The 26534-nt window shown below is 57.1% G+C and overlaps 11 protein-coding genes across 11 annotated transcripts; 8 read left to right on the top strand and 3 right to left on the bottom strand.

Moving 5' to 3' along the window:
* Positions 1–423: 423 nt before the first annotated feature.
* On the top strand, positions 424–2110 carry MKK02DRAFT_38426 (uncharacterized protein; the record flags this gene model as incomplete). Its single annotated transcript, XM_053090096.1, has 4 exons — positions 424–452; positions 504–685; positions 733–1377; positions 1434–2110. The coding sequence occupies 4 exons, from the start codon at positions 424–426 to the stop codon at positions 2108–2110; spliced, it is 1533 nt and encodes a 510-aa protein (XP_052943544.1).
* Positions 2111–3663: 1553 nt separating this feature from the next.
* Positions 3664–4284, top strand: MKK02DRAFT_28536 (uncharacterized protein; the record flags this gene model as incomplete). The annotated part of the gene is made up of 1 exon (XM_053087580.1): positions 3664–4284. One exon carries the CDS (start codon positions 3664–3666, stop codon positions 4282–4284), a length of 621 nt encoding a protein of 206 aa, XP_052943543.1.
* Positions 4285–7195: 2911 nt separating this feature from the next.
* MKK02DRAFT_34607 (Six-hairpin glycosidase-like protein) lies at positions 7196–8753 on the top strand (the record flags this gene model as incomplete). Its single annotated transcript, XM_053088979.1, has 5 exons — positions 7196–7314; positions 7371–7722; positions 7777–8160; positions 8211–8299; positions 8411–8753. 5 exons carry the CDS (start codon positions 7196–7198, stop codon positions 8751–8753), a joined length of 1287 nt encoding a protein of 428 aa, XP_052943542.1.
* Positions 8754–8883: 130 nt separating this feature from the next.
* On the bottom strand, positions 8884–10177 carry MKK02DRAFT_28534 (uncharacterized protein; the record flags this gene model as incomplete). The annotated part of the gene is made up of 2 exons (XM_053087579.1): positions 8884–9735; positions 9785–10177. The coding sequence occupies 2 exons, from the start codon at positions 10175–10177 to the stop codon at positions 8884–8886; spliced, it is 1245 nt and encodes a 414-aa protein (XP_052943541.1).
* A 366-nt stretch (positions 10178–10543) lies between these two features.
* MKK02DRAFT_17157 (uncharacterized protein) lies at positions 10544–11388 on the top strand (the record flags this gene model as incomplete). The annotated part of the gene is made up of 3 exons (XM_053085742.1): positions 10544–10770; positions 10967–11038; positions 11091–11388. The coding sequence occupies 3 exons, from the start codon at positions 10544–10546 to the stop codon at positions 11386–11388; spliced, it is 597 nt and encodes a 198-aa protein (XP_052943540.1).
* A 324-nt stretch (positions 11389–11712) lies between these two features.
* MKK02DRAFT_38421 (SCP2 sterol-binding domain-containing protein) lies at positions 11713–12742 on the top strand (the record flags this gene model as incomplete). The annotated part of the gene is made up of 9 exons (XM_053090095.1): positions 11713–11742; positions 11810–11827; positions 11942–12001; positions 12048–12106; positions 12246–12298; positions 12385–12408; positions 12498–12589; positions 12644–12667; positions 12722–12742. 9 exons carry the CDS (start codon positions 11713–11715, stop codon positions 12740–12742), a joined length of 381 nt encoding a protein of 126 aa, XP_052943539.1.
* A 438-nt stretch (positions 12743–13180) lies between these two features.
* MKK02DRAFT_38420 (uncharacterized protein) lies at positions 13181–13966 on the bottom strand (the record flags this gene model as incomplete). The annotated part of the gene is made up of 4 exons (XM_053090094.1): positions 13181–13221; positions 13289–13371; positions 13546–13789; positions 13918–13966. The coding sequence occupies 4 exons, from the start codon at positions 13964–13966 to the stop codon at positions 13181–13183; spliced, it is 417 nt and encodes a 138-aa protein (XP_052943538.1).
* A 400-nt stretch (positions 13967–14366) lies between these two features.
* Positions 14367–16025, top strand: MKK02DRAFT_38419 (apoptosis-antagonizing transcription factor; the record flags this gene model as incomplete). Its single annotated transcript, XM_053090093.1, has 4 exons — positions 14367–14930; positions 14984–15288; positions 15336–15504; positions 15624–16025. The coding sequence occupies 4 exons, from the start codon at positions 14367–14369 to the stop codon at positions 16023–16025; spliced, it is 1440 nt and encodes a 479-aa protein (XP_052943537.1).
* An 88-nt stretch (positions 16026–16113) lies between these two features.
* Positions 16114–17396, bottom strand: MKK02DRAFT_38418 (putative 3-hydroxybutyryl-CoA dehydrogenase; the record flags this gene model as incomplete). Its single annotated transcript, XM_053090092.1, has 6 exons — positions 16114–16350; positions 16415–16503; positions 16560–16645; positions 16702–16922; positions 16982–17210; positions 17329–17396. The coding sequence occupies 6 exons, from the start codon at positions 17394–17396 to the stop codon at positions 16114–16116; spliced, it is 930 nt and encodes a 309-aa protein (XP_052943536.1).
* A 289-nt stretch (positions 17397–17685) lies between these two features.
* MKK02DRAFT_28530 (uncharacterized protein) lies at positions 17686–23162 on the top strand (the record flags this gene model as incomplete). Its single annotated transcript, XM_053087578.1, has 12 exons — positions 17686–17766; positions 17919–18871; positions 18995–19058; positions 19293–19360; positions 19490–19659; positions 19794–20159; positions 20188–21239; positions 21303–21433; positions 21511–21571; positions 21677–21760; positions 21901–22959; positions 23019–23162. 12 exons carry the CDS (start codon positions 17686–17688, stop codon positions 23160–23162), a joined length of 4233 nt encoding a protein of 1410 aa, XP_052943535.1.
* Positions 23163–23552: 390 nt separating this feature from the next.
* Positions 23553–25674, top strand: MKK02DRAFT_38413 (Tubulin/FtsZ, GTPase domain-containing protein; the record flags this gene model as incomplete). Its single annotated transcript, XM_053090091.1, has 15 exons — positions 23553–23580; positions 23644–23652; positions 23737–23780; positions 23825–23885; positions 23939–24211; positions 24264–24401; positions 24448–24506; positions 24554–24669; positions 24720–24766; positions 24822–24895; positions 24947–25079; positions 25138–25193; positions 25247–25364; positions 25399–25545; positions 25592–25674. 15 exons carry the CDS (start codon positions 23553–23555, stop codon positions 25672–25674), a joined length of 1386 nt encoding a protein of 461 aa, XP_052943534.1.
* Positions 25675–26534: the final 860 nt, after the last annotated feature.

The following is a 26534-nucleotide window of genomic DNA, read 5'->3' as shown; positions in this document are numbered from 1 at the left end:
GTGGTAGCTGACTCCTCGTTGAGTGTGGTGTAAAGAGCGTGATAGTAAGCGGTGAGAAGACCCTTCTACTTTGAATATGTATGAGGTGAATAGATGTTTGAATGCGAAAATAGGAACCAGCGCGGGCGGGGGACGAGCCAAAGCTCGTTTCAGAACCGCGAGGAACGCGGGAGAGCGCGCGGGAGAGGCGAGTAACGTAACTCTCCGCCACGTGGTGTAAGCGATGGGGCTCCACACCAGCTAGGAGCATCGGAACCGCGATCGACACCAAGGACACCGGTGACGACTCGAAGGCTCTCTACGTCGACTTGAAGTCCTCAAATGGTAACGCCAGTAGCCTAGACATCCTCGAGCTCGCTGTCTTCGCGGTCCGCCATTCGCCTTTAGCTTATCTCATCCGCGCAGCTTCGTAGCTAGCTCACTATGGCAACCCCGACTGATGCACCCGCACCGTGAGCTGTTCGCCGGGCATGTCTTCCTGCACGCGCAAAGCTGACCCTCAGGCTTCGTCTCCCTGCGATCCTCCAGAACCCAATCAGCTCTTCGCAGCGGCAGATCGAAGCGCACAATGCTCAACAACGCGAGAAGCTCGCCGCGCGACGAGAAGCCAAGTCTAGAACTGGATCGACGGGCGGAGGTCGAGCCCCAGGTATAGGCAAGCGGGTCGTCAGGCGGTCAGACAATGGTGAGTCCTCGCAAAAGCACAAGAAGAATATGAGCCTGACCAGTCAGCGGCCTTTCTTGACAACCCCCATATTGTCGCTCCACGCCGGACCGATCTCTACCCCTCCGTCCCTCTTCACCCACGGCCCACACGCGCCTCTTTCCCCCCTCAAGCGCTCGACCGGTCCACACCCATCCCTGGTGTGCCTCCACGCGATAGCGACCCATTCTCAGACTCGAGCGTCAACGGGGCATTCACCACCTCCCTTAAAGGTACCCGCGCGCTCCTGCGGAAACGGGGTCAGCGGGCTGAGGGCGTTGTCGGGCGCGTAGAGGCCGTTGTTCGGGGTTGGCTGGGCGGGGACTGGGGGACCGGACAGCAAGGGTGGAAGGTCGTCGATGAGATGTTGGTGGACCTGGAGGATGGGGCGGTGGATCAGAGTGGGCAAGCTGGGCAAGGCGGAATGCCGAGCTCAACCACCCCGTTCACTGGGCAGTTAATGGTTTCTGCCCAGTCGAGGAGACTGCCGCCTCAGCATAGGGTCACGGGAGTCTTACCGGCTCTACCGACTGTGCAGGGTCTAGCGGGGCTGCAGGTGGCAGCGGTACTCGAGCTGTCGAGGAGCGTCGCGCATTTGACTCTGGCGGCGATGGACCCGTTTGACCGGTTGGTCATACATCTCCTGGCGAGATACTACGAGTGCCTCTCATGGAGTGAGTACTCCCCCTTCTGAAACCCTCTTTGTTCTCCGGCGTAGCTGACACCTCAGGCGAAGAACACCTCACGTCCCCCTCCCGCCCTATCCGCCTCACCCATCTCATCATCCCCTCCATCGCCCGTCCACGCCCCACGGCCGCCTCTGGCCTGCTCACACCCGACACTACGGACATTTCGGACCTTTCTGGTCTCTCCAGCTCAGATGCGTCCAGCTCCGACCGCGCATCCGATACAGACGGGTCCGAAACGGAGACCGAGACAGAGCGGGGAACCGAAGTTGATCCGGACGAGACGTACCGCGTCGATCATGACCATGGCCACGCCGACGACATCTCGGAGGACGGCTCGGTCGGCTACTCTCTAGTCCCGGGATCGGACGGACGGGGACCTGGACTGGCTTCCCGGCTTGATCAGCTGCATCTTCACCGGGTGGATTCGGCCAGCTCGTCCGCTTATGCCTCGTCCGAGGCGGAGTCGGAGAATAGTAGTGCGAGCGTCGGGGCTATGGGGGATAGCATGACGCTCTTCCCGCCGATCCCGCCGGCCGGGTCGGGGAGGGCGGTGTGGCTTGAAGGGGACGATGAGGGGTCGGAAGCGGGGTACGGCGCGTCGGCGCAGAGGATGGGCGCGGGTAATGGGCTGAGGAGGGCGGAGGCGCTGGTGCCGAGGAGAGAAGTGCTGGGGTGGGCGGATAAGCCGACATTCTTCGAATATCTGTATGGTGCTTGAATATGCAAGGTCAGGGCAGGAGTCCGTTCGGGGGGAGAGCTTGCAGAGGCGGACGAGAGCCCGGTTCCGACTTATACTGATCTTACTACAACAGCTTGATCGGTCAAATCTGATAGTGCTGACAATCATGCGGTACCTCATACAAGTGCGGGCCAGGCGCCGTAGCCGCCACAGTCCCTATCGGTATCTTGCTGGGTGTAGAGGTATGTAGCTCCTTTCACGCGTCCGGATGGGTGGGCTACTGAAACACCAAACATGCATGGTGAGCCTTCGTCAGGCCGGCCATGACGTGCTCGATCTATCGGACAGCGTGACGTACCTTTGAATAAGGCTCTCCCTCTCTTTTCGCCACCCCGTGCCGCTGTACTGATACGCTTTATACATATCGCTCACAGACGACGGCTACCTTCCTCACGATGCCTGAACAGACAAATGCCACTGTGTCCACTACAGGTTCCACATCCCACACTCTTGACATCGACACTGCCAAGCTCACACTGTACCTGAACCAGCTGAAGACAGTCCTCGCTCACGCTGACAAGGCTGCGCGTGCCAGCGTCCGACCGCTGCCCGCCAGGGAGCTGGAGAGCCTACGAGGCTTGCTTCAAGCTGCAGCGGTGTCAACCGAGCTGTCATACATCGAAGTCCTCTCATTCGAGCCGACCGGCAAGGCTGAGACGATCAGCGAAGATGCCGCGAGTGAAGTCGCTGCAGCCGCCTCTGAGACCGAGGGGGACCTCAGTATCATCAGGGCAGCGCATCCCGATGCACTTCACGCCCTTTGCACAGCTTTGCAGAAGGCAAGCACCCAGTGCGGTTTGGCCCTCAACAAGGTCCGGGCTGAGGATGGGACGATCGATTCGGGGCATGCCTCCTTCCAGGACACGGTCTCGATCTTCCCTGGCCTCGAGGACCAGCGAAAGAAGGTGAAGACGGCGTTTGGCGGCTACACGACTACCTTGGCTGCCGTTGAGAAGAGCGAGGGCAAGGGCAAAGCGTAACGCGTAACAATGGGGACGAGGGCAACTTTATGACGCTTACCGGGACTTGCAGCCTCTGTTCATTTTCCCCCTTATGCATCATATTGACACCTGGCTGAGCCAGAAGGAGCGAGGGTCGCACAGGCCTACTCTTCTTCAGCACTCATCTACCTAATGCATAAATATGCTACCGTTCAGACTTGATGGGTGGCAATATTCTCACCCACTCACAAGTTGGCCAGTGGTCGGCAGGCGAAAGCTGGTCTTCGCGCAGCTGAGCTCCAACGATCTGAGATCTGACAATTTAGCTCCCACGAAGCCCATACATGCAGTACGCCTCACCGTGCCTTCTTGCTGACCATGGCGTACGATGGCGCCATACTGACCAGCTCCTTTCAGATCCAGGCACAATGTCCGGTCAACACCAGTCCCCGCCTTCCCCGACTGATCACGCCAGATCACGCTGACGAAGCCCCATCGCCCGTACGCCAACTATAAATTCCCTCCCTCCTTCCTCGTTTTTCCTCACCCATTCCCACATCGATCCTGAGGGTTCCCCAATCATCTTTCACCATGACTCACGCCCCTCTCCAACCCTCATCGACCAAGACCACGTGCTCCGCGTCCGCCTCGCAGCCCACTCTCGATGCTCTCGATGCCCTCGACACCCAGCTTGACGCTACCCTCAAAGACATCGAGACATGGCGTCGGGTGCGTACGCCTTTGGAGTGCTGTGCGTTGGCGGATGAAGTCGCGTCGAAGGCCCGAAATCTCGATGGCGTCTTTGACAGCGTCATTGTCGTGTCTGACGACCTCAAAACTGCGTTCGAGAACGCAGCAGCACTCGCCCCGCATTTCTATGCACGCCCGAAGGCATCGACCAGGCTCGGAGGTACTGATCCCAATGCGACCTCATTCCCCACCACAGTCCCCATGACCGGATCTGGTCCGTCCCTCAGTCTGGAAGAGCAGGTGGTCGCTGGACTGAAGGGGATGTGGGCGACGGTCTTCCTCGCGAGCGTTCAGACGAAGGCGGCCAAGACGACCCTTGAGGCGGAGGACGATTCGGCTGATGACATCAAGTCGAGGCTGCCCCAGGTGATGCGAGTGCAGAAGCGGAAGGTGGCGGAGACGTTTCAGGAGCTCTTGACTGCTGTGGGGGCCAATTGCGATGCGGAGACAGCTATGGAATGACTGCTGAACACTTCCACATACCTGCATTCGTACATATCCATGCAGCATATTGAGTTACATGGCAAATGTGATGCGCTACTGACCGATGACTTCCAGGTGACATATGAGGACTTCGAATCTCGCCACAAGCAGCCGAGGAGGGCATTATCCATTCCCAGCGGACGAGTTGCATCTCGCACACTCTGTCCCGGCGCTTGAACGACAGTACATTAGTGAGTGTGGCTCTGGGGGTCGGAGCGCATATAGCCTAAGTTTGCCACCTTCCCTTATATAAGGGGAGACTGAGCGGTTAAGTGGAAGGAGGTGCAGACCACCGGTCCCCGAGTCCGCGAGCGAGGGTCAAGAAGCCCGGTCCGCCGTGGTCTATTAGCACTCCAGGAGTTCCTGCAGGGTCGCAAACGATGCAGGGTGAATGTGTGAGCCAGATTATCGCTGATCAGACTGGCTCGTGTCATAGCTAGCTTTGGGACTGATCATGAAGAGACTAGGACGACTCTACGGACTGTCAACCCCGCGCCAGTCAGCACTCCCGCCGCTCGCCGTACTTCTTCACATATAGATCAGTAGGATCGCGTTCCAACGATCGATGGATAGCTGTGTTGTACTCCTCGCGCCATCTCAAACCATCAGCCTTCAAGTCTCGCAAGACCTCGAAGACGTGATCATCGCACCAGCGACTGATCTTCTTGACGCCCCTCGTGGCCCAATTCGTTCCGATCTTTGACGCACCCGATCGGAAGGCGGCGCCGCTTGTCGCACTTTTCGAGGTGTGGCCCTGACTGGTACACACACTGCGACGAAACGATGGAAAGTGAGACCAGCGCGACGGCAATCGCGTAGCCTTTGTAGTGGAATGGCCGGACCCATAGGTGCTGGATGGTGCGAGGGAATTTGTGTCGGTGACATCGGTGGGCTCAGCCGAAGATGAGTCCGAGGTGACGACGGCGTTGGGGTCAATAGTTCTCGACATGAGACAGTCATGCAGGCGCTCGCGGGGCTCATGGCCATACCGTCCGCTTACAAGGACGGGCTAAGCACACCGGTACCTCTTCCGCTTCGAGAGCCGGGCCGTTGGAAACGATGGTACGATAGACCCCAGCTGCTTGTAAGCCCACCATTGGGTACCAGACATCCAAGAAGCGTCATGTATGGTGTTGAGTTCAGATCTCTGTTCACCGTCTCTGCTGCTCATTGTTCGCCCACAAGAGACCGACACTCGGGATACTGGCGCAGCACCTCTCCTCGCTGGTCAGAGACCGGGCATGTTTCGTCCGGGCCAAACCTTTGTTGCAGCTGAGGTCAGACCGTTTCGTTTTCCTTTGTGCAGTGGGCAACTGGGCGATCGCTCACCTTTTGCCACCCACCTTTTGCCACCCTGTCTTCATACATTATCCACCCACCTTTTGCCACCCTGTCTTCATAAGATATCCCAGCCACATCTTCAGTATCGCCACCAGACAAACCCCATTGGCCCCGTATACACATCCGATGGACTCGACAAACCCAAGTGGTGGCTCAGCTACCTCGGCCGGGACCTCTTCGGCGCCCATGAGCAAAGCTGAGTTGGACGGTGTCTCGGACAACACGAAGTTCCTTCTCGGGCTTTGGCAAGATGGAAAGATCCACACGAAGGAAGAGGTACATGCCAAGGCTTACGAGCCTTCCCTCCAACACCTGCATAGCAGACTTGTTACCGCCAGGGAAGACGTGAACAAGATGCTCAGACTCTTTGACACTGTATCGAGTGCCTGGCAGAGCTTACTGATCCTTTGCAATCATCGTACAGGTGTCAATGATGCCTTTCGTATCGCAAGCCTCCTCGCCTCGAAAGTCCAAAAAAGCGATACCAACGGCCCTTTACCCTCGATGACCTCCGCCATGGGGACTGTTCGCGGTACACAGTCCGAGACGGAGCCCGCGCGGCGGAAGCAGACTCTCAAAGACCTGTCGGCCCAGCTCTCTGCGGTGATATTGCAGACCCTGGTACTGATCGCTGATGCTGGGATGAGTCAATCATGGGAGCTTGGGACGTGGGATGCTCAGCCCCACATCAAGAGCCTGGAGTCAGATGCAGATGGTTCATTCGCGGGGGCCATTGCAGCGCAGGAGGCCCATTGGGAGGAGGACAGTGTCAGGGACGAGGGAGCCAGTGGGGACAAAGCCTGAAGGCCTGATGCCCGCAGAAGGTCTTCATCTTGTTGTCTCCCGTATCATATGACCTATCAGTGAGAGGCGAAATGTGCACCCCTTACAGAGTGTTCATAGTATTCATACCCAGCTTGAGGGAGCCACTTGAATCGGAATGGAGCTCCCTGCTGCCTCCGTCTTGATTGGGCGAGAGAGCGGTGTGAGCCTCGCTGCGAGTCTTCCCTATCAAGTACTATACTCTGGATGGGATAGACCCACCCCTTCGCCGAATGACACGCCCGCTGCCCAGTCGCTGCAGCACTGACCTGCCCGTTGTCTGCCTCAGGCCGGGGCATGTTTCATCTTTGCCTCACTCATGGAAGATGTCAATCAGGTACGGTTTCGTCGCCAAGCTAAGGTTTGGCTCACGGAGATATTTCGCCAAGGGTCACTCCCTCACGTCGAGCTCCGTGTTTGCACAGTTACCTTACCTTTCACCTGGGTCTGTCCTTTGTACATACTCCGTCGCTGGGCATATCTCGCAGCTATAGCTACAACTCCACGCTCTTTTATACATACATATACCATCCCGAGAAAAATCACGGAAACGGACACGGACAAGAGGAACGTGGACGACGTCACCATCAATTATCAACTATATTTCGAGATCGACCTTCTCAGCTTCTTGACGACCTCCGATCTCCGAGCTCAACGCTGCGCTCAACGACGACCCCGATACTCCTCTTCATCTAGTCTATACCCGCAGAAGCGACACTGCCGCACGATGAGGCTCCAGGTCCTTATCGCGGTGCTCACGCTCGCTGGAGTATGCGACGCGACGCACCTCTCCAGTGCCCGCTTGTCCCAGGTGTACGACAAGATGAACTCTTTCGCCAAGTACTCGTACGTCCCTTGTGCTCTATCTCCTTCTTCGCCTTAAGAACGAGCTGACCTGATAGGTGGGAGAACGGAACGAAAGCCCAGGCGATCCTCGAATGGACCTACCCGGACTTATCAGTCTTTTCCACTGCATCCTCCTCAAATCCCTTTCCCGCCTCCTTGTCGTCCAACCAGATCCCCCAAATCGTGGATATTGCCCGAACGACCATGAACAACCGACCGGCAACGAATGCGTCGGGCATCATGGGTGGGAGCCCATTACTTGAGGACGGAGCAGCGGCGGATCCGGCGAGTCTGGGCGGAGCGATATTGCTCGCGAATGTCAGCACGGGCAATGCGGCGGTGAAGAATGTGGGGTATGGGGATGCTGCGCGGATGGAGGTTGCGTATCTTCTGTACGGAGTCCCAAGGGTGAGCTTGTCTCTATCACATACTCACCGCTATGCGAGCTCGGCTGACCCATAGTCAAATACAGGCGCTATCTCCCACCGGACCGAACAAGCCCAATACTGGTCCGACTTCACATTCATGGTCCCTCCCTTCCTCGCCACCTACGCCGGGTTCAGCAATAACCAGACATACCTCCAAATAGCATACGACCAGTGCAGGCTGTATCGCGATCGCCTAAGGCGGCCGATGAGCTCCGGCGCGCTCTGGGCGCATATCCAGGGCGGGACGGGGAATCTCGATCCGGGGCTGTGGGCGACAGGAAACGGGTGGGCGGCGTATGGCATGCTGAGGGTCATGGCGACCATTCAGAAGAGTCAGTGGGCGGGGCAGATGGGTAGTCAGCGGGGGGATCTGGCGAGTTGGGTGGGGGAGATCATGGACGGATGCAAGGGATACGTCGTGAGTTAGCGATGGACTTGTGTTGTCCCTTCACAGGCTGACTCGTCCAGACTCCGAATGGCCTGTTGCGCAACTACGTGAATGACACAAGCTCTTTCGAGGAGACCTCAGCCTCCGCTTTGATTGCAGCTACCGGACTGTAAGCTATCTTTCACTACCAGAATCCTTCTTCCTGGAGACCAAATGTTGGCAGTCGAGCTTCCGATGAGACTCTGTCCAGTCTGCGCCCGCGCCCTTGCTGACTCCCTAGCCGCCTCTCCACTCTCGGCGTAACAGACTCCTACGTTCCCATGGCGCTCAACCTCCTCTCCTCCGCCTCGCGCTACGTCTCCAACTCAACCGGTGTCCTCGAGCAAGTCGTCGACCCCTTGGACTGGAGCAAGCAGGGACAAGACTCGCCAGAGGGGCAGAGTTTCATGATTATGGCTTATGCGGCTCATGGAGATTGGGACAGAGCGGGCAGGAAGGGCGCGACGGGCGTAGATGGGGATGGGCTGGGTGGGTACACTTCGGGCGCGGTGGCGAGGTGGGGCGCCGGGATGGGCGCGACGGCGGTGGCAGCGCTGGTGGCTGGTCTGGCGGTGCTTGCTTGAACGAGAGACGCGATGTCTGCAGTATCGGACTTTCTACTTCCATTGTTGATCATCACTTTTATCTAGATGCTGTATGAAAAACCTCTGCTTGCTCATTCGTCGATGTATTGTTTATACTGGTCACATCGCGCTATGACTGCTGTCGCTGGCTCTTCTCTCGCCTTCTCCTCTTCCCGCGTTTCTCTCCCTCAGCAGTAGTCCGCGCTTGTCCGCCTACAATGACCTCGTACTTCCCTTCGACCCACTTTTCTTCTGCTCCAACTTCACCATTTCCTGCCTCTACCCCTACCCACCGCAACTTATCCCATAAGCGCCCATACGTCCTCCTTATCAGCCTCGGCCGAAACTCCCTCGGTGGGCCCCAAGTACTAGGGTTCATCCGCGTCTCACCGGGCCGTGGGCGGGGGTAGGTGTCTTCCGGCGCGCGAGAGGGGGGCCGGACCGGGCGACGGGGTATGAGGAGGCGGATATGTAGGGGTAGGTGAGCGTATGTTGGGAGAAGGCGGGGAAGGTGTCGGGGTGGATAGATTGCTTGAAGGCGGAGGAGGTTTGCCTCGGCTGATAAGACGGGCGTCGTGGTGGTGGCTGTCGGCGGGGGAGGAGGAGAGCTTTGTGCTACTGGGGCAGAAGATGATGCGGGATCATCGCTGGGCGAGATTGCTAGATGATCCGGGCGAGACGGAACGGAGTCCAGACCGGCGAGCATTCTCAAGCCTGCGAGGACACCCAAGTCCTCCCAGCCAGTCCTCCATCCCGAAGAATTGGGAGGCAGGACGAGCGGCACACCAACAAGGCGCCAGTCCCGCTCCGAAGCTTTCTGGGCGGCCTTGCGGACCGCGACGTCCGGTACAGGCCGCAGTCGAGCTGGTTTATCTCGATGAGGTGCGGTCGGCGGAGGCTTGAGAGGCGCAAGCGGTGCTGGAAGGGGTATGCCGGGGGCGATAGGCAACCGAAACCCAGATGGGCTGGATTTGATCACATTCTGCCTGTCAATCACAGTTTCACAGCTTGTAAGGATGGGAGGAATTTACATTGATGAGTTCCCATCTGACTCTACCGCATTGTCCGTATGACTCCTCGAGAAGCCGCTTGAGTGCGTGGGGATGGCACGCTACCGCCGCTCGAAGCTTGTTCAGCTCCTGCTTTGTCAGTACAGGGTCAATGGTATCAGGTCGGACTTGTCGCACCTTGTGGGCGCGAGCTAGACCTCTCGATCTCTTGAGATCATAGCCATCCTTGGGCGCTGCTTCCAGGTACCCGTTGATCTTGAGTTCGTCCCTGGGCTGCTTGGAAGGGCCACCGGGCCTATCTACCAAAGACCGAAAATACGGCTGATGTGTTCGCCATACGTGCGGATCTGATATATACCGCAGGTTCTTGAGGTATGCGCGGTACAAGATGCGCGGCGCGGGTGGGCTTACCATCCCATGCTGCCTGTATAGAGCTGATAAGGTATTAGAGATGTAACGCGTTTGGGCGTGGACGTGCGAAATCTGGCGCGAGTGGAGGTCTGCATACGTAATTCACAGCCACTGCACGTGGTGAATGAGCGGGCTCGATGACATCATCGTCTTCCCCTGCACTGCGCTGGCGCACTCTAGATCGATGAAAGCCGACCCAATCCCATCTTCATACCTATAACACCCAACACCGTACGTCCCTCCATCTCTCCTTGACTCACACTCAGCATGTCTCGCACATTCACCCTCGCACGCGCGCTCACCCGCCCAGCCACACGTACAACACCCAAACCCACACCCACCCTTCGACTCTTTTCAACCACACCCATCATGTCTGACTCATACTCCAAGACGGCGTCCGAGGAGCCCGGACTCACCCAGAAGCTCACCGACGCGCGGACGTTCTTGGGTAACCACAAGACGGTGCTACTTACTACAAGGGCACCGAATGGCGCGCTCCACGCCAGGACGATGGCTGTCGCGGAGATCACGCCGGACTGGAAGTTCAGGTTCATCTATGACAATGAGAGCTACAAGGAGAAGGAGGTCGACAATGAGTGAGTGTTGGTCGCTGAATCTACTTCGGCGCGATCTTAGGCAGGGGAGGAGATGGACACCTTCCGAGCAGCTTGATCAATCACGCAGCCGGAGGGAGTGGTCCTGCACGTCCTTATCGATCTCATTCTCCCTCATCCCCGACCTATCTCCATCTAGTAGCCGTTCCGCGCAGTCGCTTCAGTGCTGACTATTCAGCAACCACTGCAACATCGCTGTTGACGGCACCGAGAAGAACGACGGCTGGATCTCCATCTCCGGCAAGGCCTCGTAAGCCCTCCTGTACCCCCACTCACAGCTCGATCTATCGCTAATCTGCTAGTCGCACCAACGACGAGAAGATCGTCGAGAAGCTCTTCAATCCCACCACAAAGGCATGGTTCGGTGACAAGGGCGACGGAGTGCACAATGGGACCCCCTCCGACCCGCGCGTCGCGGTGATGGAGATCCAGGTGGACGAGATCCGTCACTTCCACCAGGTCAAGACGCTTGTGGGCATGGCGGTGGATGTTGTGTCGTCGGCCGTGGGCGGTTCGACTGCCAAGCCCGGAGAGATCAGGACGATCACGGGCGAGGAGATTAAGGCTGCGTGGAGCAAGGGGGAGCTGAAGGAGGCGTAAATGTCCAGCAAAGCGAAAAGGTTGAGCAGTACGAACATGCATCAAAGTCATCATGATGAGGCATGAGTCCAGGACGAGATGCCAGGGTGCTATCGCGTGACAGGCGCATCAGGGAGCCCAGCACTGCATCGTGGGAGCTTCATGGGCGGAGACGCGTTATTCGGCTATCGCCACCCCGATTACCGGAGTGACCACCCAAGCAACGCATTCCTCGCTCCTTTCTCGGCCCTCCTCTCATTCACAACTAGCCATACTATAGAAGCTCAGCTTGTAACATCGCACACTCCATCAACCCTACTGCATAGAATCACAATCATCAATAGCATGTCCGACATCAAGGAGCCTGGATTCAAGGTGCGCTACGACCGTTACCACCTTGCAGCTTTTGCTTGTTTGGGACAGAAGCTGATAAGATGTGTAGACTAGCGAGGTCCTCGCTGTGAGTCCTTTGCAGCCTAGGCCAGAATGATGTAGCGTCTCGGCCTCATGACTTATGGGCCGGCTGCTACAGCGCGGGGCTGTGACGCTTGAACAGTAGCTGACACCTCCGCAGACTCTCGCACAGGTGTTTGAGAAGATGCCAGAGGCAGAGAAGAAGAAGCAGATCAAGACGGTCAGTCAGCTAGTCCTGCTTTCACGGAGCTGCACTGATCCTGCAGACGAACGGGATCTTCCAGCTTAATGTTAAGAATTCTGAAGGCAAAGAGGCTATCTGGGTGTGAGTTTCTGTTCACCGCCCTCGGTGGACCATGGGGCGGACGGGCGGGAGAAAGGAGCTGCTTCCAGGCAACGGAAGAGCTGGGGTGCTCGATGCTTGTGGACCAGAGCGATTCAGACCCAGAAGCTGACTTTGGCAGAATTGACCTGAAGAATGAGGGCAAGGTCACGAAGGGCGCAGCCAAGAAAGCCGGTATGTTGCGCTCATGACCACCCATCCATGTGCCCCCCTCGGTCCCTTCTCCGACAATAGTGGAAGAGCTCAGCTGACTCGCATAGACGTCACAATGAACCTGACAGACGGTAAGCTATCCCCTATGTGCGAACAAACCCCTTTGCCGCACCACGGATCTATCCCCGACACCACTGCGCCGGGCCGAGCTGACCCTCAGACACTTTCATGGGCCTCGCAGATGGCAAAGTAAACGGTCAGAAGGCATTCATGACCGGTGCTCTCAAAGTCAAGGGGAATGTCATGCTTGCGGTGAGTTCACTTCTCTTCGCTACGACCCGGAGAGACACGAACTGACTGTCCCAGACCAAGCTGGACGGTGTTCTGAAGGTATGCTGGCTCCCCCGTAACCGCGCATCGAACGGAGCACGCTGACATTCACAGGGTGCCAAGGCCAAGCTATAATCAGCTCATTGCGGTCCTCCACTTCTTGCCTGTCCTGTATTATACGCTCTTTATGTCTACTCGCCAGGCCGTCCGTCCACGATTGGACTTGTAACGTTTCGTTGTTCACCTATGCAAGTCTTACACCTTACACTCTCTTCCCATCTGGCGGACTGGACTCCCTACCCTATCCTCACGAGAGGTGAGGCGACCAGTCGGCCTCGAGGTCTGCTCATGATCAGCAAAGATGCATCGCGAATTCTTCCGCTTGATAGACTATTTACAAAGATCTCCCTGCTCCTAGATAGACCCTGATCCCTCTCGCGCTCTTCTGTCCTGACTATATCGTCCCTATACCATCCCCTCCATTCTCCGCTCTACAACAAGATGTCAAACCCGCACGGGTTCTTCCTACCGCCTCTTTCCGAGCTAGGCCGCCGAGTGTCTGGACAACGGGGACTATGAGAGCCTAGTGATAGCTTTCCGATCCATGGGAGTGCCTAACGATATCAGCTGGATGATCTTCACGTCTGTCGCCGTGACGGAGATTTCGCTAGCTGGACTCACCGTCAGGGGCGATACCATTCTTGGCGAGAATGCGATTATGCCTGATAAGACGGGCTTGGTCGAATGTACACCGCTCAATTGCCCTGGGAGATCAGCGCCAACCCAACAGTACCTGCTCGGTCCCATATCCCTCCAACAGGCCCAAAGCTCCTCCCATTGGGTCTTTCGCCCACCCTCCAGTCTCGCACAGCGATCACCCCTTCTTACGGGATCGCTTCTGACAGACCTCCCAACCCAATCGTCGACGTTATACTCACATGATCTTCCTCACCTCCTCCACACCCGCCTCATCAAGCCCCACTCTCCCCTCCCCACTCCCCTCCGCCATATTCTCCTCCAGATCAAAGTTCCCACTCGACATACCCGCCGCCGCCTGGTCCGCGAAGGCCGAAGAGCGCAGCGGGGTGTAGTTGCTCATTCGGGCAGAGAGCTGGGTGGGGAGCACGCGGGCGAGGAAGTGTGTGAGGAGGGGAAGGAGGCGGGCGCGATGATACACCAGGACTGGCGGTCAGCTTCTGTATGCAGCATCGAGCATCGGTCGGACGGATAGGCTTGGCGCGCTGCGCAACCGTGATGTGAGGAAGTCCAGGGATTGGGCTAATGGTAGCAATAAGTGGGACGGCACTCACCAGCCGCGATGACCAGGAATACAGACGCGGCGGACAGATGGAAGAGCATGACTGCTTAGGTCGACCGAGTTGAGTGCAAAGCGGCGAGGAAAGCGAAGGGTGAACGTGCGGGACACGCGTGTCTCGGGTTGGATGATTTCCCCTTGCCGGATTCCCTGGCAGTCTCCACGGATTTTCGTGAGGCTAGTGCGACTGAGATGATTCAGCTTCTGCTGAGAGACCCGGAGCTGCAGTATGAATCAGACAGAGTGAGTATAGCAAGGATGAGAGGTGGATGGACGTGTTGCTCGTTGCCTTGGCTTGAGTTGGACAAAAGAAGGTTCAGGCACAGGCACATCGGCGCAGTCCGAAAGGAGATCAGCTTCCAACGGAAAGCAAATTTCTACAATAGCACCAGCTTGCTGCTCACTCTAGTACATCACCTTCCATCTATCTAAAACACCAACAGCATGTCCCGCCGCTCCGTCCTCTCAGCGCAGCTCGCACAGCTCACCTCCTCTGGGCCCTCATACGATCCCGACGCGTCAGACAACCTCGATGGCCTGACTCGCGGCGCAGCAGGAGAAGGGGAGGAAGAGGAGGATAGGAGGGGTCATTATGTGGATGTGGGACCGAGTCGGCTGAGAGGACAGATGGGGGCCATGGCGGATCCGGAGGGGAAATATGGAGGGGCGGTCAGGGGACGGCAGAAGATCTTTGATGATGATGACGACGACGAGGATGAGGAGGAGGAGGAGGAGGTGGGTGATGATGAGGAGGGAGAGTCAGGGGATGATGATGATGCGGACGATGATGAGGAGCGGGGGAGTGACGATGAGGATGATGAGGGAGAGGAGGACGATGATGAGGAAGAGGGAAGTGAGGATGACGCGGAGGAGGATGAAGAGGAAGAGGCAGAGGATCAACCGATACACTCCGCTCCAACCTCCTCCCGCCCTCTGGACCCAATTGCGGCTTTGCGCGATTCTCGCCAGAAAGACGTCCTCAAGGGCCAGGCTATCCGTCGACAAAAAGTGAGCTCGGGTGTCCCTTCGCTCCTCGGCGGCCCACACAGCTCACACCTTAGGCACTATTCGAATCCCTTCTCACCATCCGCATCACCTTTCAAAAAGCCCTCACGGCGCTCTCCAAGCTCCCCGCCACCCTCCCGTCTGCTACCGACTCACCCGAAGAGCTCGTCGATGCGCGCTCGGACGTCCTTGCCGGCCTGGCGGAACTGAGCGAGGGGATGTTTGAGCTGCGCCAGGAGATCGCGCTGCCGGGGATGGAAGTGCCGGAGAGCTTGGGGCTGGGCAAGCGGAAGCGGGATGATAGTGCGGATGTGGGATATTGGGTTGGCACAGCGGAGGATTCGTTGAGCCTCAATAATGCGTGGGTCACACCGTCGATGTCATGAGAGTTGCAGCTGATTGGTGCAGAATGAAAGAGCAGATGATCCCGATTCTGAACAAGTGGTCTACCAAGATCCAGGCGGCGACGCTGTCGGTCGGCGGGAAGGCTGCGGGGAGCAGCAAGTTCTTGCAGGGGACCAAGGGGCAGGGGCAGATGGGCGTTGTGGAGGCGATAGAGGCGGGATTGTCGAACAGGGTGAGCTAGCGTCTATTCGCAGTAAGGGCGGGAGTCTTCTAGAACGCACGGTCTGCGGCGCTGTGACCTGCCCCGAACAACTCCGGCATGCCCACTTGAAGTCTCCGCTGACTCTACAGCGCAATCCCGGCCCCCAATCCCTCCTCGCCCTCGAAGAACCGCACTACCGCGCTCTCCTCCGCGAGATCATCGATTCGCGTACCACAGGCTCCTCGCACCTTCCCGACACGTCCTACCGCCTCGAAAAGAAGAAGAAGCGCGATGCCGAGCGGGGCGCAAGTAAAGGCCGGAAGATCAGGTATACGGTACATGAAAAGGCGGCGAACTTTGCCGTGCCGATGGAGATCATGGGTGGGTGGGGGGAGGGACAGGTGGATGAGCTGTTTAGTAGCTTGTTGGGCGGTGCGGGGATGGGCGGTGGGAGGAGTGAGGGACAGGGGGCGGGGATGGAGGGGATGGCGGCGGCGGATATTGGGGAAGGAGGGGGATTGAGTGGACTTGGAGGACTGAGGGTGTTCTAGATGTAAGGAGACATGTATCTCAAGCTGGAACTGGAGAGTTTCTTCGACTCATAAAGGCGCAGTCTGAACGATCGTGCCAATCGATACATCATGCTGGGTACTCGTAAAACCCCTTACCGCCCTTCCGTCCAACCCAGCCCGCATCCACCATACGTACCAAGAGCGTCGCGGGTCGATACTTGGTATCCCCAGACTCAGTATGTAGCACACGTTGAATAGCGAGGCAAGTGTCCAGGCCGATCAAGTCGGCCAACGCGAGTGGCCCCATGGGGTGACCCATTCCCAGGCGGAAGGTCTTGTCGATGTCTTCTGGTGAGGCGATGCCCTTCTTTGTCAGCTTCGACATCCTTCACGCCGAAGGTGACTGTGAGGTCGGACTTAGGACATACCTTCTCGAGAGTGAGGATGGCCTCGTTGATCATGGGCATCAAGATGGCATTGGCGATGAATCCAGGAGAGTCCTTGGAGACAGCGATCTCTGCGCCGTGTTAGCTGTGTATCCACCTCGATGTGTATGCCCTGTGACCAGCTCACCCTTCTTACATGCCAGTCCAAAGGCTCTGGCGCGCTCGAGCGTCGCGTCAGAAGTCTGCAAGGCAGGTATGATCTCGACCAGCTTCCTGCATGATCAGCCGAATATCCAGTCCTTCAGCCTGGACCGAGCGTCATCACTCACATCTGAGGCACTGGATTGAAGAAATGTATCCCCACAACCCTCGACGCACTCTCCAAGCTCTCCGCATCTGCAGGTCCCTTCCCACTGGCCAATCCAGCAGCAGCCGCCAGCTTCGTCAGGGATATCGAGCTGGTATTGCTCCCCAGAATAGCTGGGGCTGGGAGGATGGAAGCGAGATTGCGGAAGAGAGCGAGCTTGAGGTCTGGTATCTCCGGGATAGCCTGCCTCGTCAGCTTCCGCTCCACTCTGCCGAGGGGAGTCGGGGTGGTTGCTAACTGACCTCGATGACTAGGTCGGTATCCCCTTCTAGTCCTGCACCTCCGCCTACAAGGCTCCCTTCTACGCCCTTGATGCGTGACATGGCCGCCTCCCCATCTTCAGAAGAGATCCGCTTCTTCTCGACGTCTCGTGTGAAGAGGGTTTGGAGCTTCTTCAGGGAAGCAGCGAGGACGCGAGGAGAGGGGTCGTGCAGTGTGAGTGGGACGCGCGCGTGAAGAGCTGTCACGTAGCTGTGGTGTCAGCATGAAACTGTGAGAGCTTTGGTGTGAGTTTGAAAGAGAGGTGAAGCTCTCATGAGGCGAAGAGAGACGAGAGGTCTGGGGAAGAAGACAGCTGGACTGGACATACGCGATACCCATGCCCATTTGGCCTGCTCCGACGATCGCCGCGCGCTTCATCGGTTGTAGCCCGGCCATTCTGATCGTATCTTGAAGCTTGAAGACTGTATCTCCTTTCTCGGAGACGGTGATGGGTAGGGGTAAAGTAGCCCTAGTCTTGATATGGGGAGAGTGATGGTGAAATGCAAGTATTACTACCCGGCATACCAATGCGCAAGGTCCGGCCGGTAACGTAGAGTCCGGAATCCGAAAGTCACGTGGCCACCTGCGACAAGTCAAGCCATGTTTCAGAATTCGCCACTCACCTTCATCCCTCCATCACCTCTCTTCTTCCTATACGAGCTGAAAATACCTCGTATCAGCAACGATGCCATTCAAGAAACATTACGGGAAGGACTATAAGCGTAGAGGACGGGATATACGTTCGGGGAGGGCCGAGAAGCGTTCAGTAGGTACCTATTCCTGTTCCAGCGAGTTCTGGCTGCCTTCCTTCCTTCCTGCCTTCTCTCTTGCGACCTTCTGCAGGACCCATTACACAATCAGACTCATCTATAATCTTCTATTTTAAAGATTCCGGACGAATGATGGGCTGACCTGCAGACCCATTCAAAGACACTCTCTCCATCCAAGACCGTCGGCCGGGACGAGTCAATGCTGCTCTTCGACGTCGGCACTTATCCCCATCTCTTCGACATCATCTTCGCATCGTCTACCAGGCCCACACTCGCCACACTCCTTCGTTGCAGCAAGGCGCTCTTCACTGCGGTCTCGCCACTGATCTACCGAGATCTCTCGGTCGATGATAATCAACTCAAAGCCCTCACGCTTTCGAGAGGACCGCAGGCTGGAACACCCTCGGGGGCAGAAAACGGATTCAATGCCGCCTTCCGTAGTACGGTGCAGCAAGTCCGGGCGATGCGGCTGCGGCAGTCCAGCGAACGTGATATCCGCTCGCCGGGCGAACAGTGGCCGGTCTCACGAGTGGCGGAGTGCTTGACGGACGTGTCGATTATCGTCCTCAGCCCCGTTCCGTGGGTCAAGGTCCGGAATGACGAGCTCGCTTTGCTGGCAAGGATATCCAGCGCCTCCCAGCTCGTCATCCAGTATCGCGAGGACTGGAAGTCCTACGAACCCCCTTTTCCCCGTCCCACCGCTTTCCACCTCACCGTTCTTCTCCCCTTCACCCGTCTTCTCAGGCCATACGATCTGTACTCGTCGACCCTCAGCTCCGGATCGGACCGGGAAAAGGTCGTCACCGTCGTCCTCCAACCCCCGACACCGCAACAGTATCGCCAGATCCAGCAAGCCCCGAATCAAGAGGATATTGTTCCTTCGCTCTACTATCAGATGCTGCTTGACTCGAGGCTCAATCAATTCCACTTTATCGGTAGCGAATTCCTCGGCCTTACATCCATCGCGCTCCAACGCGTAGAAACCGATATGCGGAGAAGGGCTAGCATCTACCGGCCGAAAGAAGGGGAATGGCGCCGCCGCATCACGCTTCGGACATTTGCGTCATGGCTGGAGGAGCAGGAGAAGGGATTCCTTTCGCAGTATTCGTTGCACTAATTGGTCTAGAAATCGCGGTTTCTCTAATCCAAGCATACGTATTCTGTGTTCTGACATGTAGCTACATCAAAGATGCGATCGAACTGATATTCACACTGGACGAAGAGGCCGGAGCACAGACGGGCGAATGACGCGATCCTGGAGTATCTCAAGGCGGAGGCGGAGGCGGAGGTGAGTCCCCTTCCTCTTTGAGGCGATTGTGGCTATGGCTGATCAGCTGCAGGGCGTCTAGGGCAGCTGGTGTCATCGGGAGTGTATATGATCGGCGAGAAGAAGGCGGTGGCCGGGAGAGGAAGCAGACGTGTGGAAGTAAAACATCGAGGGCAAGGGGTGGCGGAGAGCGGCTGTGAATTGTGTACTTGAGGGGAGTCAGCTAGAGTATGTAGAAATCACACATGTACATAGATACGATCCGCTGAGAGTATCTTCGAGCAGTGCCGTCCCATGTCGTCACGTCCCACTATGTCCGCGAGGTGGGTACCTCCGTCCGCCTCACATGGCTGACAGGCCAAGAGACCAGATCAGAAAGTGCCACTTTCGCAAAACTTTGTGCAATGAGGAATGAGGAGCTGGAAGCAATTCGTTCTCGATGTGACCAACAGCTCTCTCGGTCCTTTCACCTTCCACCGCATGTCTACAAGTATGCCACCCAAGATCAAAGGAAGAGCAGGGAGGCGGAAGCCTGCAGAGAAAGGGGCGAAGCCGGCGAAAGTTTCTGAGGGAAGTGCTACCTCGGTGAGCCTTCAATTTGCGGTGGACTTGTCCCCTTCGCGTCTACGCTCCGCTTCACATTCTTTTCATCAGTCAGACGCGAGCGTTGCACTCTCTGCTCCTCCACCTCACCCTGCTATATTATCTACTGTGTGGCTGCCCTTTAATCTTCTCCGAGCAGCAGCTGATTTCAAGCAGACATCACAACAACCGGAACCCACGGCGTCCATCGACATCGCGTCATTCCCCTCCCTGTTCTCCCTCATCATTCGCTATTCCTGCACTTCGACACTCGCTACCCTCCTCCAATGCTCCCAAGCTACGTTCAAGCAGGCATCACACATGCTCTACCGGGAGCTTCGCATCACGCTCCCGCAGCTGGCGGCCATGATCGAAACGGGACGGGGACCGCTGAAGAAGGGCGTCATCTCCGGGGCCCTCGGGCGCTCATTCAGCCCATACTGCCGGCAGTGACTGGACTACGTACGGACACTCCACCTTACCGACTTCGACAACTGGTTGGACGATATCCCCACCCTACCCAGAGGTATCTTGTCCAATGTCGGTTCCATCGTAATCCATCACCCAGCCCACTGGCACGGCTATCTCACGCAACTCCCTACGGCACTCAAATTACTGCCAGCCACTCAAATGTACATCCACTACTCGGAGGCCGTCATCCGCGAGGTGTTCGCGGGGGTACTGCACAGGCCTTACTTCGAGGCGACACTCGATCGAGCGCCGCTCAAGACACGGAGCATCACGTTGCTGGTTCCCTCCGCATATCATCTGACTAGCGCTGCATTCTTCGACCGGTGGATCAATGAGCATGATGGTGGAAGGATCTCACGGCGGCTCTCACGGCGTCTTACGGTGGTAATTCTCCCCTGGCGCACGATTCCCGGCGAGAAGCTCGACCGCAAGGTGACGGCTTCAAAATGGTCCGCTGCCCGGTCGCAACAGTCACTTTCAAATGTGACTCGATATGTCGGTGCGGAGTACATTAGGACGGACCCTCTTGACGTTCGGCTCCCTGGCGTCCCAGCAGAGCGGTACAGCGAAACGGGTGGACTGGGAGCGCCCAATCTATACATCCATCTGGCGGACTCGTACATCCGGTCACATCCCCAAGGCGATGAGGAAGTCTCGCTCTACGTCCCCCACCTCCCCAAATCGATCCGGGCCGTTACCCTCCTCGTTCCCCTGGCGTATCTCCTGCACACCGCCCCGTCGTGCAGTCTCCACAAAATCGATGCTGGTCGCGGCGTCACCATGACAATCGTACTACTGCCTTGGAAGCAGACGGACGAGACAAGGTCTTTCCAGGCGGGGACGGAGGAGCTCTGGGCTGTGGAGCCGGGCAGCCTGTCCTTTGACTCTTACTTTCACCCCATCCAACTCGTCGGAATCGAGCATACGGGAGTCGCAGGCGATCCATCGAGTCTGATTCCCTTTTTTGAGGGCGGCGCGGATCTATCGGGCAACCCAAGCCAGCAGCTGTCCTACACTGCCTTCTCCGAATGGGTCACATCTCTTCCGCCGGAGCATCCCTTCACTCCGGCCGAGAGAGCAATCCTGCTGGTCAGACATGCGCTATTGAACATGAAAATCGCAAAGGACGGCGCTCGAGAAAGACGCGATGTACGTCTAACGCAACTTGTCTACCCCGCGTACCCCGCGTAGACTATGCTGATAGACAAACAGGCGGGGGTGCAAGAACCAGCCGACCTTGCTTTACTTGCCACGCTCGAGGCGGCTGCGGACAAAGAGGCGGATTTGCTTAGGAAATTCGGGGAGGAGTCTGACGAGCCCGGGATCCGCGAGCTGCTTGACGAGTTCAATGCAGAGACGAGTTAGATGCGCCGGATATGATGACACGTTCCAAGACCTATGCTCTCTGTAATACCTACAGTGCCCCACGGCCCGCGCTGAGCAGCTCGCGAGGGCAGATCTGCAGCAAGACCGAAGCTCCGGTATGTATATACGCACGACATCGATCCGCAGGTCGAGATCTGACGAGATCACATGCTTCACGAAACTTGCGTTTACGCTTTTACAAGCTTCCTACATCATCCTAGTCATCCGCCATGTCAGGAAAGGACAGAAATAGCAAGCGGCGGCAGGGCGAGGAGACTGCAGCACTGGGACAGCAGGCAGACACAGTGAGTGCACACAGTAGCAGCCGCTCCCTGCTCCATCCTCCAACCCTTTTCTCTTGGCTCGTCATGACCTTCTTCGAGCTCATTGTGACCTTGCCATAGCTGCAGCCTGTTGACAATTGGAATGAGCTGATCATCTTCAGATTCCACTCGATACCACTTGCCCCATCCCCACCGCATCGCTCAACATCTCTCTCTACCCGTACATCTTCTCCCTCATCCTCGATAACTCAACCTCGGGCACTCAAGCCACCCTCCTCCGCTGCTCCAAGACGACATTTGAGGCCGTCGCCCCCCATCTCTACAGGAGCTTACGCGTCACTCCAGCTCAGTTGGCCACCATGGTCGAGACGGGCTGGGAACCAAAGAAGCGCGGCATCACCGCGGGGATCCTCGGTCGGTCATTTAGCCCGTACCTTCGCGAAGCGCTGTCTCACGTTCGGACCCTCCATCTCATAAACTACTCTCGGGAAGTATCGCTCCCTCAGCTCCCTCGGGGCTGCATGGCTGCTGTCCACAGCGTCGTCCTCCACTGTAACGGCTATCTGGGCAGGAAATGGGCGCCGGCTCTTCCCAGGCTGCTACGCTCGGTCGGTGTGGTCGACCTGTACATCCGCTTGTCGTACAACTACATCGTACGCACCCGTTGGCAGGAGGTTCGGGACACTGAGACCATCGCGGTCAAACTCCCTCCACTACCAAGATCCGTCCGGGCGGTCACCCTCCTCGTGGCCCAAGCGTATCTCCTCGACTGCGCGCCATCGTGCGGCCTGCACGCTGCGGACGTCGGGAGGGGCATCATCGTCACGGTGGTGCTGCTTCCTTGGCAGCCCACTGATCGCAACATGGCCCAGCAAGCAGGAATGGTGTCGAGATGGACCAGCAATCAAAGCGGTCTAGCGGTCGACTCTGTTCGACACCTCGTCCGACTCGTAGGTGCCGAGTATACCGGCGTGCGTTACATTCGTGGACGGAAGAATCTCGACCTCATCCCTGCGCTCCCACAAGGCGGACCTGCTGGGTCATCCGGCCGACAGCTCCTCTTTCTCACTTTTGACCTCTGGCTGGGCTCGCTGCAGCCCGGTCTTCTCTTCACACCGTGGGAACACGCCGGTATCTACCTCGCTCACATGCTATTGGGAGCACGGATGATGGAGGACCGCCTCAAGAAGTTGCGAGTCATGTATGAGGAGGTGACACAGGTAAGCTGCGTTCCCCATCCGCTCACCACATCTGAAATGAACGCGTACTGATTATCCAGGCTGGGGGGACCGTACAGATGGGTCTTTGTGATTTGAATACGTTAGAGGCGGATGTTAGGAGTGCTCATGCGTCGGTCAAGAGTATCGAGGCTATGCTACCCTTTGGCAATTTGGAGGAGATATTGGTTGAACGTGTGATCTAGAGTGAGGACCTCAGTAGAATAAGTATTATCCTGCTCTCCGAGCAGGCTCGAGTTCGAGCCGATCTGTGAGGAGATCTGTTTGTTCAAGGGCTCATGAATCACCTTGTGAGCATGCTCCTCAGTGCGGGTTCACATATCAATAATCGAGCCTCTACTGGCCGGGAAGCTCCCTCCAACTCGAAGACGCGATCCAGGACCGGTCGACCGATGCCGGCATCCCCCACGCGTCCCAGCGCGCTGAGGGATTTATTGACAACCTCCTTCCTTGTTCTTGTATCTATACCTTGTTGCGCTCTGATCTGTACAGTTCAGATATATCCCTCGCTGCTTACCAGGAGCAGCTCTGACGAATCATCACATCGCAAAGTAAAACCAGCGAAATAGTGCAAAATGGGGAGGGAAATCATCAGTATCTCCGGTATGTTTTTGTCATTTCGCGCACTGTCCTCTTGCATCTGAAGGACGGTCGCTGATACTACAGTCGGTCAAGGTCAGTCTTGAGCTATATCACAGGCAGTAGCGGGGATCACATAGCGATCGGTGCTGGCGCAAGGAGGGTATACTGACAGTATAGCCGGAAACCAAATAGGATCGGCGTTCTGGGATAACATCCTGCAGGTCCGCTCCTTTCCTTGCTTTCGTAGGGTTGACTGACGTACTAGGAACATGGTCTGGACAACACCGGGAAGTACATCGGCTCGGACAGACAACAGCTAGACAAAGGTGCGGTTCCCGACCAGGCGTTCAGGCGTCGGAGGATTGAGTTGACCTTTCAGTCGATGTTTACTTCAACGAAGCCGGCAATGGGAAGTACGTCCCCCGGTCCGTCCAGGTCGATCTCGAACCTGGAGTGCTCGATATCATGCGTTCAGGACCCATGTCCAAGCTTTTCCGACCCGACACATTCGTACACGCCGAGAGCGGCGCCGGGAACAACTGGGCGAAGGGGTACTACACCGAAGGCGCAGAGCTGGTGGACAGCGTGATGGATGTGGTTCGGAACCAGGCGGAAGGCGCGGATAGCCTCCAGGGGTTCCAGTTTCAGCACTGTACGTCCAGGATGGGAGGATGGGAGCCTTTGGGCGAGAGCTGACCGTGCAGCGCTGGGAGGAGGAACTGGTTCTGGCTTGGGCGTACTGCTGCTCAACAAGGTCAGGGAGGAGTACCCCGACCGGATGCTGGCGACGTTCTCGGTCTACCCGTCGCCCAAGGTCTCGGAGACTGTTGTCGAGCCTTACAGTAAGTACCTCCGCTGTGTCGGCCAGGATATCAGCTGATCCGCTAGACATGTGCTTGGCCACACATCAGCTCATCGAGTCGAGCGACATCACGACTTGTCTGGACGTAAGTCGTCGTCCGCAACAACGAGATCAATATGTTGATACCTCTAGAACGAAGCTCTGTACGATATCTGCGTAACAGGCTTGAAGCAGAAGGAGCCGTCATACAAGGACTTGAACTTGCTCATCGCTCGCGTCATGTCCGGCTTCACCTCCACCCTACGGTTGTAAGTCAAGTCTGACCTTGACTCAGGCAGTTTGCTGAGCTGACGAATAGCCCCGGACAACTGAACTCTGATCTCCGGAAGTTGGCCGTGAACATGAGTGAGTTGCGGACGCTGAGAAAGGATAGTCCCATGGCGAAAAGCTTATCATCCAGTCCCCTTCACTCGTCTCCACTTCTTCACTGCCGGGTACGCTCCGCTCGTCGCCAACGCCAGTCGGCAATACACCGTAAGCTTGCTTGCTCCCTTGGACCTGGGTCTCTAGTTGATGCATTGTTAGGGAACCTCCGTTGCGGACCTTACCGCTGCCGTCTTCCAGAAGAAGTCACTCTTGGCTGCTATCGATCCAGCGCTCGGCAAGTACCTGACTGTATCTGTCGCGTACAGAGGCAAGCACTTGAGCATGCGAGACAGTGAGTATGCGGAAGCTCAGGGCTCGGCGCCTGTAACCACCGAAACTGACACCTTCAGTCGAAACTGCGGTATACGACTTCCACAACAAGAATTCCGCCTACTTTGTGCCCTGGGTGAGCTTGCCTGCTTCCAGGTGCAAGTCAGAACAGCAAGCTGAATAATGTAGATCCCCAACTCCTCGCTCACTTCGTTGTGCTCTGTACCACCTGTTGGGCAAACTTCCGCTTGTACTCTAGTTGCCAACACGACTGCTATCTCCGGCGAGCTAAGAGATGGAAACTATGGTCTCGAGTAGAATCAGCAGCTGACGTGGAACAGAGGTGTTCAAGCGGTCTCACGCCCAGTTCCGGTCGCTCTTCCGCCGCAAGGCCTTCTTGCACTGGTACACCGGCGAAGGGATGGACGAGATGGAGTTCACCGAGGCCGAGGGCAACTTGGCGGATCTCTGCAACGAGTACGACTCATGTGAGTTGAATTGATCGGACGGGATGAGGCATAGCTGATGCTATAGACGCTTCTGCGGACATCGACGACGGGGAGGAGTATGCCGAGGAGGTCGGTGTGGCCGAGGGCGAGTCTTACACCGAAGAATGAGAAGAGGGGGATGAGTAGGTTTTGAGTTTCGGTTGCGAGTCGGACTTTCGCTCTTCGAGGTCGTGTCAGGGCTACGGCGGGAAATGGGCGATGAAAAGGTGGGGTGGGCATGTGTGATATCTGAAAGGAGGTTGTGACGCATCTAGAATGCATCGGAAATAATGCTCGACTGATCTCGACTTCACCACTGACGATCCTCTTGTGTCTCGGATTGACGGACTGATAAGCTGATACGGCACGAAAGAGGTCGGTGGTGGCCCCAGCGATCATGGTGATGTGAGTGGCGGACACGTTGGCGCCACTGTCTGTCCGATCGCCCAAGAAGATCTGAGACACTTGTGAAACATCCGGTGCCCCTGTTGCCACTTTCGGATGGCGTTGACGCCCCGCGCCATTCCCGACGCCCAGGTATGCTCATTCCATTCTGCGCTAATGGACAGCTGCTTACCCGCCATGTCGTCGATTGTCAGGGACAGGAACAAAAGGCACGGTGGGACAGATCATTGTAGGAAGAGGCAGGTGTGTGCCCTGCGTACCCCAGGAGCGGGTAAGCGGACCTTCACCGTCCACCTCTGAGTCTTAAAGCAGTCCCCTCCAATTGCCCCTTGTATGAGATGATTCTATCATACCCCTGGCGGCACCAGTAGGAATCACCGATGAGTCCCGCTTTCTCAAGCATCGATTTTGCCCGAGTAGATCCTGCCTCTTTGATTCATGCGGACCACCTCCACTTCTAGTAGATAAGTTACATGTCGTCATCTTAAGGTCAACTCCACCACATTCCCCGGCCAGCTCCCCTCAGCGGCCGCGAGTGGTCCAGCGGAGCGACTGCACAAAGCGGCCCGAAAATGGCGCTAGTG

Source organism: Dioszegia hungarica (assembly GCF_025882075.1).
Source record: "Dioszegia hungarica strain PDD-24b-2 chromosome Unknown MKK02contig_16, whole genome shotgun sequence".
In the NCBI taxonomy this organism is placed as follows: Eukaryota; Fungi; Basidiomycota; class Tremellomycetes; order Tremellales; family Bulleribasidiaceae; genus Dioszegia; species Dioszegia hungarica.
The sequence above is the reverse complement of the archived record's forward strand: the minus strand, read 5'-3'. Positions and strand labels throughout refer to the sequence as shown.